Below are 14,699 nucleotides of genomic sequence, written 5' to 3' on the forward strand. Positions count from 1 at the left end.
CAGGGGTTACTCCACCCAGTACACCAGGGGTTACTCCACCCAGCACACCAAGGGTTACTTTTAAGTTCTAAGGAGAGACATGGAAACAAACAGGTTTATAATGATGATTTATTTATCTGTTACAGTCATTCACTCAGCAAGTTCACTGGACTCTACATTAGCAATCAAATCAATCTTTGCAATCAATATGAAACTATGCACAGTAAGATGTTAATACATCTTAATTTACATTCATAACTTTATCAGACTCAGTGGTCCTTATATTCACTGAAGTGTAAGTCACACCATTGTCGTTCCCTGTAGATGGGAAGACCAGCTCGCTACCATTCAGGCAGACTTTCACTACAGCTGAGTAGGCGAGGTCGATGACTGCTCATCCCACTGACATCTCAACAGACACGGTCTTCCCTGGAGGGATTTTCACAGTGGCGGTATCTGCTTCTGTTATGGTCCTCCTCATTGGACATTGAGGAGGACTGCTGTTGTCCCATGGTCAAGCTCCACCCACCAGACACCTCCACCAGATCTGGGATCCCTGCTTGAACAGACACACTGAGGGTGGACTCAATCTTATTGGTGGTGGTCCAGGAGGAAGACTTGGTCACGGTCCTGCTGTACTGAACGGTCTGTTCTTGAGGCTCAGTGGTGTTGTTGTGATAAGACACCGATTTTATATATTCTTTTTTTACCTAAAATAAACAAACACCCCCACACACACATAGACCAAAAATTATTCTTCAGTATTAATTAAGAATCAGTCCAACATTAAAAAACAGATATATTTCTGTGTGCTATCTTGTGTATGTTTTTTGTGTTGACTCATATCAAAGTATAATGTTTATTCAGTAGACAGGACACGACAAGTTTTCCTGTATGGAATGCAAAGTGGGCCAACAAGCATTTTACTGGAACAAGTATTTCTTCATTCACCTTAAATAAGCAAGTGAAAGAGGATCAGTTAAATGCTGAATAGCGTCTGTAGTTGCTGTTCACAATATAAATTGGCCCCAAAACACATAGGAAATTAATCTGCTCTTTGAAATATGGGTATAACATTGTCAGAGATACTGAAAGAAAAGGAAAAATTATTGTCGATGTCAGCGCCACACCCCCCCTGCAGCCCCAGACAGACCCCAGACCCCACGTCGATGGAGTACTCAGTCTTCAGGGACCAGTCATTCATATGCTCAAAGAACTCCCGGCCCGTACTGGTCCAGAACCTGATGCCACCCAGACGCGTGCCGGCACCGTTCCCCCACAGGGAAAGCTTGGTGATGCGCTTACCAAGGCTGAACTCAAACTCAATGAAAGTGTTTGCATCTCCAAAGGTCTTCACACGCCCGTCGGTCAGCTCTGCCCGCACAGCTTTGATCTGCCAGCCGCCCACTGCCACTCCAATCTTCTTGAGGGTGGCACCATTTTCCCTCCCAGTGAGTTCAAATGAACCTCCACCTTGTCCACCGATGAGATACAGTAAAGTTGCCATCAAATTCAATCTAGTTTTAGCAAGATGGTACAAAATATAACAACCATCAAGCACGAAACTAAAGTTGGAAAAAACACTTTTTACTGCAACACTAGAGCATCAACAATAGAGGGATTGTCAGTGAACCGTTAAAAACGCAGCAATCTGAATTGCAGGACTCTGAATACTCACCTTTCAACCTGAAACAAGCAAACCAAGAGAGCAGTGTCAGATTGGATTCTCTAGTGCAGAGGTCCTTCAGTAGATGTGGTTTTTAAGTGGAAGCACACACCTATTTATACAGATAAAGAGGGTTGGAGGTGAATGTGAACCACACCTGTTTAGGACAAAACACTTTGTTTCTCCAACCTTATTTGGTTTGCAGTTCTACTTTCAGTCAAGTCTGCACCCGTCCACAAAGATTGATGATGAGGTTATTATGACATTACTGAAATAAACGTACATTGAAATAACTCCTCAACAGCAGCTGCATGTTTTCACTCATGTATTTCTGAACAAAGATATGCTCATGTAGCATAAATGGAAATAGGTTGAAATTAATTATATAGGTTCTCTTTAGTGTCCTCAGGAATAAAAATTGGCTTCTCCTGGTTCATTAATAAACTTTCATACAATTATCATATGTCCAGTCCCCACCACAACCGTGACACTTATACAAAATTACCATATGTCCAGTCCCATTCACAGCCTTATACACAATTACCACACGTCCAGTCCCATTCACAGTCTTATACACAATTACCATATGTCCAGTCCCATTCACAGTCTTATACACAATTACCACACGTCCAGTCCCATTCACAGTCTTATACACAATTACCATATGTCCAGTCCCATTCACAGTCTTATACACAATTACCACACGTCCAGTCCCATTCACAGTCTTATACACAATTATCTTATGTCCAGCCCCATTCACAGTCTTATACACAATTACCACACGTCCAGTCCCATTCACAGTCTTATACACAATTACCATATGTCCAGTCCCATTCACAGTCTTATACACAATTACCACACGTCCAGTCCCATTCACAGTCTTATACACAATTATCTTATGTCCAGCCCCATTCACAGTCTTATACACAATTACCACACGTCCAGTCCCATTCACAGTCTTATACACAATTACCATATGTCCAGTCCCATTCACAGTCTTATACACAATTACCACACGTCCAGTCCCATTCACAGTCTTATACACAATTATCTTATGTCCTGTCCCATTCACAGTCTTATACACAATTACCATATGTCCAGTCCCATTCACAGTCTTATACACAATTACCACACGTCCTGTCCCATTCACAGTCTTATACACAATTTCCACATGTCCAGTCCCATTCAGAGCCTTATACATGTACAACCCCGTTTCCAAAAATGTTGGGACACTGCATAAAATGCAAATAAACACAGAATGCATTGAAGTGCCAATCATTTAGTGCCATGTTAACCATTGTACTGCATCACCTCTTCCTTTAACAAAACTCTGTAAGTGCTTTGGAACTGGGGAGACTAATTTCTGTAGTTTTGAAAGTGAAATACGTTCCCCTTCTTGCTTGATATTAAGCTGCTCAACAGTTCGGGGTCTCTTTCGGGGTCTTTGTCGTATTTTTCACTTCATATTACACCAATGGTTTTCAATGGGTGACAGGTCTGGACTGCAGGCAGACCAGTTAAGCCCCTGGACTCTTTACGACAGAGTCATGCTTTTGTAATACATGCAGAATGTGGTTTGTCAATGTCTGGCTGAAACAACCAAGGACTTCCCAGAAACAGACTTCACCTGGATGGAAACATATGTTGCTACACAACCTGTCTGTATTGTTCAGCATTAATGGTGTCTTCACAGATCATTCAATTCACCCATGTCATGTGCACTAATTCACCCTGATACCATCACAGATGCTTGGCTTTTGAACTGTGTGATGATAACAAACCAGATGGTCCCTCTCCTCTTTAGCCCAGAGGACGCAAGCCCATGATTCCCAAAATAATTAAACATTTTAATTTGTCAGACCACAGTAAAGTTTTCCACTTCGCCACAATCCATCTTGAATGAGCTTGAGTCCAGAGAAGGCAATGGCGGTCCTAGATTTTGTTTATATATGGTTTCTTCTTTGCATAATAGAGTTTTAATTTGAATATGTGGATGCAGCGACGTACTGTGTTCACAGACAATGGTTTTGGAAGTGTTCCTGAGCCCAGTGATTTCCACAACAGTGATTTCCACTACAGAATCGTGTCTGTTTCTAATGCAGTGTCTGTTTCTGTGGGCTCAAAGATCACGGCCATCCAATTTTGGGTTGTAAATACATTTTCACACACATAAATACATTTCACACACATAAAGCATTTTAATGTTAAATGTAATGTTCATGTTAAAACATTTTATCATGTATAGGTGAAGTGTGCTTGCATTCTCAACTTGTGTTGCTTCAGTCTCTGCAGCCATTCCTTCCTCTGCTTCTGTGTGGCGTCTGACTTTCCTGAAACCCAAAACTCCGCTTTTTTAAAACAAAACTATGTTACATTTTCTGGCAATGTTTTATGATTTTATTTAACTCACTTCAAATGCAGCTCATCACTTTGAAGGAACTGAAAACTGTCAATTCTTTGATCATATAAATATTAAAATACTCTTTATTATTTACTATGGCCATTTTTATAAAATGTATTAATTTCTGCTCTACCCTACAAACTGTGTCTGCTCATATGTTATATTTGGAATGTTAATGTGTTACAGATGTATATCTTGGGTCTAAATACAGGACCAAAGGTCATGCCTTTATCACCCTAGTTTGACGTATGAGTTAGAATACTCTGTGTTATGGTATGAAACCAGGAAGCATAGATTAAAATGTGTCCCTAGTTGACAAGGGGGACCTGTTGAATCAGGTGAGCTAGTTTAGGGCAGAAACTATACTGTGAGAGGGCTGGGAGGGCCCCAGGAGAGGTTTGGGAACCACGGAACTAGACAATTGTGCATGAACCAGGTATCAACCCCTGACTGGTGTATACAGTATTTTAAATTGTAAATGTTTTTGTTTAAAAAAAGTCTTAGCAGCTTGTTTACCAGGGACTAGGATTTTAGCTAGGTAAGAGAGTTAGGCTCTGTGGAGTGCACAGTGGCAAGAGAAAACACCCTAGTAGGGTCGTACCTTAGAACAGGGACAACCAGGTGGCGTGTGGGCAAAAGTCATCAAGTAGCAACTTGATCTGCAATTCAACCAGGAGGACAGGGCCTAATGTATTCCTGAAGTCCAAGGGTTCTTGTTTGCTAAGGTTAAACAGCACACCAGAATGTTAGAGACAGCATTTATACATGGCTTCTAAATACATGGCATTCATGTGTAGCTTCTTTGGTAATAAGACAGGACATACTGCAGGATTCCACATTAACACTGGCAGAAATTGTGACATTTTTGAATTTATATTGAAAATATGACTGATCATGTCTTTTATTGAAGGATAGTGATCAGTAGTAAATGTAGGGTATATTGTGTCACTTTGGTGGGCGGGGCTTTAAGTTTTATTTGACAGGTGGGCGGAACATCTGGTTTGCAGGGTGGGACTTCCGGTGTGACGTATGGATTCCTGTATCAAGTTCAAGTTCAAGGAGTCTTTATTATCCCCGAGGGGCAATTTGTTTTGCAGCAAAAAAAAAGTGCAACATAAACGACACATAAGCCATACATACAACAGACACTATCGAAGGAGAACACAAGTAAATACATACTACACAAAGGTCCACATCTCACATTGAATTATTAACAAAACCTATAGCAGCAGGAACAAAAGAGTTTTTGTGTCTATTTGTCCTGCATTTAGGCAGACAGAATCTGCGGCCAGACGGCAACAACATGAAGCAGCTGTTCAGAGGGTGGCTTATATCAGCCAGGACTGACTTGTCTCGTATAGAGATTTTAAGTCAGTCAGAGAGTTCAGGGAAATTTTTCCACACACTTTAGTAATGTATTGCAGCCTGTTTTCGTTTTTAAGAGTGAGGGACCCAAACCAGCTCACAAAGGCAAAGGAAAGAATAGTTTCAATAAAACAACAATAAAACATCCTCATAAAGGTCTTATCGACATTAAAATTGCGAAGTTTACGATAAAATAACATACGCTGGTGTGCTTTTTTACAGACAGCGACAACCTGAGGCTCGAAGGTGAGTTTGTCGTCTATTATAATACCGAGGTATTTGTATTGCTTCACCACTTCGATAGCTTGATCATTAATAAGGGTCGGAGAGAGGGTGGGGGGATTCTTCCTAAAATCGATCAGCATTTCTTTAGTTTTTGCCGCGTTGATGTTCATAAAAGACGACTTGCACCACAATGTAAAATCATTTAAAGTAGCGCCATACTCGGGGTCGTTGTGAGTCAGCAGTGACACTATTACTGAGTCATCAGCAAACTTAATGATGTGACGCCTGGCGTGCTGGCTTTGACATGCATTTGTATATAAAATAAATAAGATAGCGGAGAGGACGCAGCCCTGGGGGGAACCAGTGGAGGAAAAAAAGAACATCAGATAAGATATATGACGTGTGTTAGGGCGGGACTTCCTGTATGACGTGTGTTAGTGTGGGAGTTCTGAATGACGTACAGTGGGGAGAACAAGTATTTGATACACTGCCGATTTTGCAGGTTTTCCTACATACAAAGCATGTAGTGGTCTGTACATTTTATCATAGGTACACTTCAACTGTGAGAGACAGATTCTAAAAAAATCCAGAAAATCACATTGTTTGATTTTTAAATAATTAATTTGCATTTTATTGCATCACATAAGTATTTGATCACCTACCAACCAGTAAGAATTCCGGCTCTCACAGACCTGTTAGTTTTTCTTTAGAATGCCTCCTGTTCTCCACTCATTACATATATTAACTGCACCTGTTTAAACTCGTTACCTGTATAAAAGACACCTGTCCACACACTCACTCAAACAGACTCCAACATCTCCACAATGGGCAAGAACAGAGAGCTGTGTAAGGACATCAGGGATAAACTTGTAGACCTGCACAAGGCTGGGGTGGGATACAAGACAATAGGCAAGCAGCTTGGTGAGAAGGCAACAACTGTTGGTGCAATTATTAGAAAATGGAAGTTCAAGATGATGATCAATCTCCCTCAGTCTGGGGCTCCATGCAAGATCTCATCTCGTGGGGCATCAATGATGATCAAGAAGGTGAGGGATCAGCCCAGAACTACACGGCAGGACCTGGTCAATGACCAGAAGAGAGCTGGGACCACAGTCTCAAAGGAAACCCTTAGTAACACACTACGCCAAAATGGATTAAAATCCTGCAGCGCATGCCAGGTCCCCCTGCTCATGCCAGCGCATGTCCAGGCCCGTCTGAAGTTTGCCAATGACCATATGGATGATCCAGAGGAGGAATGGGAGAATATCATGTGATCTGATCAGACATAAATATAACTTGTTGGTCTAAGCTCCACTCGCTGTGTTTGGAGGAAGAAGATGGACAAGTACAACCCCAAGAAGACAATCCCAACCGTGAAGCATGGAGGTGTAAACATCAATCTTTGGGGATGCTTTTCTGCAAAGGGGACAGGACGACTGCACCGCAGTGAGGGGAGGATGGATAAGGCCATGTATTACGAGATCTTGGCCAACAACCTCCTTCCCTCAGTAAGTGCATTGAAGATGGGTCGTGGCTGGGTCTTCCAGCGTGACAACGACCTGAAACACACAGCCAGGGCAACCGTAAGAAGCATCTCAAGGTCCTGGAGTGCCCCTGCCAGTCTCCAGACCTGAACCCAATAGAAAATCTTTGGAGGGAGCTGAAAGTCTGTATTGCCCAGTCTGTATTGCTCCTGAACTCCCAAACATTATTAAAAAAGAAACTCAAACTTCTGTGCCTGCCTCTGTCTCCATTTCTAAAAACGTGACAAGGGGTCGACAAGGCCTATAGTGAACAGAATACCATCCCCACTGTGAAGCATGGTGGTGGCTCACTGATGTTTTGGGGTGTGTGAGATCTAAAGGCACAGGGAATCTTGTGAAAATGTATGGCACAATGAATGCAGGGTGTTATCAGAAAATACTGAAAGACAATTAGCATTCTTCCATATTGAAAGAAGCGAATAGTGCACTCTTGGACTTTCCAGCACAACAATGACCATAAGCACAAGGCCAAGTTGACCCTCCAGTGGTTACAGCAGAAAAAGGTGAAGGTTCTGGAGTGGCCATCACTGTCTCCTGACCTTAATATCATCGAGCCACTCTGGGGAGATCTCAAACATGCGGTTCATGCACGATGACCAAAGACTTTGCATGACCTGGAGGCATTTTGCCAAGACAAATGTTCAGCTATATCACCCGTATACAATATATGTAGTACACAGTATTAAGAACTAAGGATATGCAGATTTGGAAAAGGGGTCAGTTCATTATTGTTTTTGTTGCCATATTTTGTTTCATGATATTGCCATTCTGTAATGACCTACAGTTGAATGTGAATCCCATAAGAAATAAAAGATGTGTTATGCCTGCTCACTGTTTTTTTTACAGTTACATATAATACCAATTCTCAAAGGGTATGCAAACTTTTAGCACAAAGGCTGGTACTGATATCTGTTCCAGAGGGTCTTGTCTTTCCTTTCTTAGACACTGGAGTATTACTGGGAGTGGAGTGAGTTGTCAGTGAATCCTCCTCTTCCATTACCTCACCTTCCATATTTTCACCCCATTTAGCAAAACTGTTGTCGACACTTGCAGGGCAGTCTGTTGTGATGATAGCGTCTGTTCCACTGCTAGCCATATGTGGGATGTCACCTAGAGGAATAGCTCTACTTTTTCTCTTATCCATATCCCTGGTTACAGGTCCCTGACTGGTTACAGGTTGTGTTAGCCTTCCGTATTACAATAAAAAATATATGAATATTTTAAAATACAATGCTGTTAACATGCAATTCTCTGAAGAGCCAGCGGACTACAGTGGCAGCGTGACAGCACGGAACAGCGCCATCTTGGCCACCACTCATGCAACAGTTTCAACAAACCAGTTCTCGTTCTGTGACGATGACGTAAATTAAAAAATATTGCAGTTTTACATCAATCAATCAAATGCATTTATAAAGCCCTTTTTACAACAGCAGTTGTCACAAAGTGCTTTACAGAGACACCCGGCCTTAAACCCCAAGGAGCAAACAACAGTAGTGTTGAATTTCAGTGTCTAGGAAAAACTCCCTAAGAAGGCCGAATTTTAGGAAGAAAACTAGATAGGACCCAGGCTCAGAGGGGTCACCAGTCCTCTTTTGGCTGTGCCAGTGAGATATTAAGGAGTCCAATTGGTATTATTAATACATTTATCTGGGATAAATCCAGAGTCTATTTGATTTTATACTAGGTCAGAAGAATGACCAGGTGGACAGGGACAGCAACGGGCCCCCCAAACCAGGTAATCCGCAGTTGTGGACCAGGACCTCATCTCCTCCTAAAATGTTAAACTGGAGGAGACTGAGAAAAGTTAGAAGTGCATTCCTCATATCCCCCAGCGCAATAATATAGCAGCGTAACACCTTGGAACTGAGACAGGGCGGTCTGGCGACACTGGCCCTACCTGGGGGAGACTACATATTTAGTATTTAGTTGTATTCTCCCTTATGTTCAGTATAGATTTTTGCAGGTTTATAAAAAAAATTCCTCTTAATGTTAATGTATTCTTGTAATCATCTTGAGACCTCCCAAAAAGATCTAGTGACCCCTGGGGGCATGACCCCCAGTTTGAGAACCACTGTGGGGGTCATAATTTACACAATAATAAAACTGACAGAAGTATGGTCCACAATGAGAAAACAAGCATCTAGTCTTGCAGCCAAACAGCTCCTTCCTCAGCATTTTGCCCCAAAGGAGAGGGGGCGTGTAGCCACAAACTTGATCACAACAAAAAACAGGATTGCTATAAAAAAGTGATACCTTTTAGTGATTATACCATAATAACCATACTGTATAAAGGGTAAGTTATTATACCATATTAACCATACTGTATACAGGGTAAGTTATTATACCATATTAACCATACTGTATACACGGTAAGTTATTATACCATATTAACCATACAGTATACAGGGTTAGTGATTATACCATATTAACCGTACTGTATACAAGGTTAGTGATTAAATCGTACTAACCATACTGTATAAAGGGTTATTTATTGTACCATACTGTATGCAGGGTTAGTAATTATGCCATACTATATACAGGGTTAGTGATTATACCATACTTCATACATGGTTAGTAATTAAACCATATTAACCATACTATACACAGGGTTAGTAATTATACCATACTATATACAGGGTTTGTGATTATACCATACTATATGCAGGGTTAGTACTTATACCATACTATATACAGTGTTAGTATTTATACCCTACTAAATACAGGGTTAGTAATTATAACATACTATATACAGGGTTTGTGATTATACCATACTATATACAGGGTTAGTAATTATACCATATTAACCATACTATCTACAGGGTTAGTAATTATACCATACTGTATAAAGGGTTAGTAATTATACCATATTAACCATACTATATACAGGGTTAGTGATTATACCATACTATCTACAGGGTTAGTAATTATACCGTACTATATACAGGGCTAGTAATTATACCATATTAACCATGCTATATACAGGGTTAGTGATTATACCATACTATATACAGGGTTAGTAATTATACCTTTCTAACATCTGTATAAAGTTGATAGATATTGGGCATGAAAAGTAACAGAATTAAGCTTGACACAATGTATGAGAGAACTAACTATCTTTGTATGGAGGACACTAGGTAAGAAATGTGATGCCCCATTACTGATGAGTCCCAAGCACCCTGTCCATATACCACCTGTTAGGAACTGTGTATGTGACTGTCATAGGACTCTCTGAATAGACCCTTGGACCATAGGTTGGAATACACCATACAAGGGTATTTTGTAGGATAAACTATTTCTTATCATAGTCTGTGTAATGGTTGGCTATGAACACTGACCGCCTCCTGTGTGTCCTGGTATAAAAGACTGTGTTAACTTTGTTATCATTGGAGAACATGTGAGAACTATGGAAGATCAACATTTTGGACTCTTTTTTATTAAAGATTCTCCCCTGACTTGTTTGGTTAAAGACTCTGATCATGGATCAAAAGTGGACAGAAGCTAAAATGGTGCCACGACTCGTATGGATACATTTTACAGATTTTACTAAAAATACTGCGGAGCTAAGGGACTCATTTTCCAATTGCAAATAAGTTGTTTTGAAAATGTATTTTACTGCTAATGGGCTCATTTTGCAATCACAAGGAAGCAGTATCGGTTGCTGAAAAAGATTTTACAGTTAGTCGTAAAACTACACCAAACTAAATTCTTACAGCATGGTGCTGTGAGTATGTACACTCACCTTAAGGATTATTAGGAACACCATAATGTTTCGCTTCAGAACTGCCTTAATTCTACGTGGCATTGATTCAACAAGGTGCTGAAAGCATTCTTTAGAAATGTTGGCCCATATTGACAGGATAGCATCTTGCAGTTGATGGTGATTTGTGGGATGCACATCCAGGGCACGAAGCTCCCGTTCCACCACATCCCAAAGATGCTCTATTGGGTTGAGATCTGGTAACTGTGGGGGCCGTTTCAGTACAGTGAACTCATTGTCATGTTCAAGAAAGCAATTTGAAATGATTCAAGCTTTGTGACAAGGTGCATTATCCTGCTGGAAGTAGCCATCAGAGGATGGCTACATGGTGGTCATAAAGGGATGGACATGGTCAGAAACAATGCTCAGGTAGGCCGTGGCATTAAAATGATGCCCAATTGGCACTAAGGGGCCTAAAGTGTGCCAAGAAAACATCCCCCACACCATTACACCACCACCACCAACTTGCACAGTGGTAACAAGGCAGGATGGATCCATGTTCTCATTCTGTTTACGGCAAATTCTGACTCTACCATCTGAATGTCTCAACAGAAATTGAGACTCATTAGACCAGGCAACATTCTTCCAGTCTTCAACTGTCCAATTTTGGTGAGCTCGTGCAAATTGTAGCCTCTTTTTCCTATTTGTAGTGGAGATGAGTGGTACCCGGTGGGGTCTTCTGCTGTTGTAGCCCATCCGCCTCAAGGTTGTGCATGTTGTGGCTTCACAAATGCTTTGCTGCATACCCCGGTTGGAACAAGTGGTTATTTCAGTCAAAGTTGCTCTTCTATCAGCTTGAATCAATCGGCTCATTCTCCTCTGACATCTAGCATCAACAAGGCATTTTCGCCCACAGGACTGCCACATACTGGATGTTTTTCCCTTTTCACACCATTCTTTGTAAACCCTAGAAATGGTTGTGCGTGAAAATCCCAGTAACTGAGCAGATTGTGAAATACTCAGACCGGCCCGTCTGGTACCAACAACCATGCCACGCTCAAAATTGCTTAAATCACCTTTCTTTCCCATTCTGACATTCAGTTTGGAGTTAAGGAGATTGTCTTGACCAGGACCATACCCCTAAATGCATTGAAGAAACTGCCATGTGATTGGTTGATCAGATAATTGCATTAATGAGAAATTGAACAGGTGTTCCTAATAATCATTTAGGTGAGTGTATGTTTGGGTTTTTAAAATGTTATATTTATTTTATTTCAGATTTTTTACAGTGTTTGCTGGTTGAAGACAATAAACACTTGTCAAATATCATTTGGAATGTGTTTTATCTGTACAAGAAGAAAACCTTCTGGAGCAGTTATAGTTGGGGTACATGGTTTTCTGCCAGGAATTTAGCTAAATGGTTTTGCGTTTAAAGCAATATTTATTGGGAATGATCAACAAGAATATCAACGATACCCGCACTCTATATGCCATGTTTACAAATCCCCTAAAGCAGATAGCATCAGAACTCAGGTCCAATATGAAATGTAATGAATTTACTTGTTTCTTTAGTGAAAAAATTTAAAGTATGGCTGCAGAATATATCGTTTCAGCAACGACATTGCGATGTAAGCATCCCCAATAGTCACATCGCGAATGTGCGATTTAGTAAATACAGTCAATATATTTTTTTCAAATGGAAAACTAGCTAAATATCTGATTTAAGGTAATTTACTCGTATTCATGAGTTATTGGATACACAGTTTATAATTATTATTTTAAACACGGAGTAGGTTACTGCACGTGGTTGACATGCAGGCTCTTCTTGCACCTGACGAAATGATGAGCGAGGAACAGGCGAAAAAGACCGAAATGGAGAATTCCGTTGCAAAAAGAAATGCATCGTCCATTATATGGAAATAGTTCGGCTACAGACAGGATGATGTTGACCAAAAACAGGTACTTTTTCGAGAGTGCCTTGCAATTGTTGCCACAACACGAGGCAACATGACCAATTTGTTTGATCATGAAAGGAGGCACCACAAATCTTCATATGATGAGTGCAAAGCATCTCAATGCCGTCCAAAGGAAATATCTATTTTGAATGCCTTTGCCACTATTACACCATACGAGAAAGGTTCCAAACGGCAGAGAGAATTCAATAACACTTCAAGTCGCCAAAGACATTGAACCAATTAACACGGTCACCAAAGAGGGTTTTAAAAACATGATCTGGTCGCTTGACAAACGGTATGTAATGCCATCACGCAACAATTTTTCTCAAGTTTCCATCTGAGAGCTGTATGAGAAATGCAAGACACAAGTGGAATATTATACAGCAACAACAGGCTTGTTATCCAGCCGGACATCTGAGCCCTACAGTAGTCTGACCGTACACTTTATTAATGAGGACTTCCACCTGAAAAGTCGTTGTTTGCAAACTGCATTTTCCCAGAGGATCATACAAGTGAGAACATTGCACCAGGGATGAGAGAAGCTTTAGCTGGTTGGGGCCTAGATGAGAGTTGTCTAGTGAGTATGACAACAGACAATGCCGCCAACATGGTGAAGGCTGCACCTGAACAAGTGGACCAGATTGCAGTGCTTTGGCCACAGACTGCATCCTGCAGTTGGTAAGTTATGCCCAATTGTGCATTCTATTTTACTACTGTGTCTCTTGCTATACTATTACGGTTACATATTATTACTTAGCAACCTGTTCTGAAATAAAACATGTTTTCATAATTTTCATAAATTGTTATTGTAGAAGATGGGGCTGGGGAAGATTAATGGATACAGACTGTCAGGTTGATAGCCAAAGCTCTTTCTGAGGACATCCTGGATTTTTTCATACCGCAATAAATATCACTGTAATGTGCAATGGTTTAGTGTTGCAAGAGTAAGGAACCAGGTGCAGGCAGGAGTAGTCGGTGTGGTTTCTTTTAATAAACAAAAGTAACACCGAGCACAAAAACACAAGGAAAGAAAAGGGCTGACTAAAGCAGCAAAAACGATTGTACAACTGGTTTTGAAAGACTTACATGAAACAGCAACACACGACAAGAACAATGATCCACAATGTGGGGGAGCAGAGGGGAAACATTTAAACACATACAAACGATAACAATTGGGACCTGGGGCCTGTTGCACAAAAGTAGAATGTAGAAATCCAGGATAACTGAAAAAGCGCAGCTTGACTTAGCGTGATCCGCTCATCGCGGCTTAATCGGTTGCATGTTTGCCGAGCCAGGATGAGAAGGTGAAGCTATGTCAAGCCAGGTGTAGATAGTCGGGATAAGTGCACGTCCACGGCGTTCTTAAATAGACCACAGTATCGATCACAGATTCACTGATTCAGAGATGGAGAAGACGTGTGCAGCATATTTTTCACCCGAGGAGCAGCAACTAATTAATAGACCACAGTATCGATCACAGATTCACTGATTCAGAGATGGAGAAGACGTGTGCAGCATATTTTTCACCCGAGGAGCAGCAACTAATTATGGACAGTTATGAGGCGGTAAAGCATATAATATGCAGAAAAGGAAATACGGCGGCTGTTATTAAACTGAGAGAAAAAGCCTCGCAGACAATAGCGGACCGACTGAATGCGTAAGGATGAAAAAATATCTACTTTCTAGAAAAGTTGTACACTGTTTTAATTGCTTTTAATAGCTTGTTTTACGTGTCGGTTTCAGTGCTGTATCTCGTTGTGTGCTAAATGTACTGGTTGTACTGTAGGTGTCTTTGAGTAGCCTAACATGTAAAGCACAATATAAATAACAATGTTCCTCAGGAAATTTACCCTAAAGACTAGGCTTA

The 14,699-nt window shown here is 40.9% G+C and overlaps 1 protein-coding gene across 1 annotated transcript; it reads right to left on the bottom strand.

The window, feature by feature from the left end:
• Positions 1 to 389: 389 nt before the first annotated feature.
• On the bottom strand, positions 390 to 1,720 carry LOC117592784 (aerolysin-like protein). The gene is made up of 3 exons (XM_034291307.1): positions 1,658 to 1,720; positions 1,133 to 1,496; positions 390 to 689 (listed from the first exon to the last, which is right to left on the bottom strand). Exons 2-3 carry the CDS (start codon positions 1,484 to 1,486, stop codon positions 390 to 392), a joined length of 654 nt encoding a protein of 217 aa, XP_034147198.1. The 5' UTR covers positions 1,487 to 1,496; positions 1,658 to 1,720.
• Positions 1,721 to 14,699: the final 12,979 nt, after the last annotated feature.

This window comes from Esox lucius, unplaced genomic scaffold (genome assembly GCF_011004845.1).
Source record: "Esox lucius isolate fEsoLuc1 unplaced genomic scaffold, fEsoLuc1.pri scaffold_50_arrow_ctg1, whole genome shotgun sequence".
Lineage (NCBI taxonomy): Eukaryota > Metazoa > Chordata > Actinopteri > Esociformes > Esocidae > Esox > Esox lucius.

Coding starts and splice junctions, on each gene's coding strand:
- LOC117592784 (XM_034291307.1), bottom strand. CDS start 1,486: ATGGCAACTTTACTGTATCTCATCGGTGGACAAGGTGGAGGTTCATTT. Junction 690..1,132: donor CCATCGACGTGGGGTCTGGG/GTCTGTCTGGGG, acceptor TGTTTATTTTAG/GTAAAAAAAGAATATATAAA.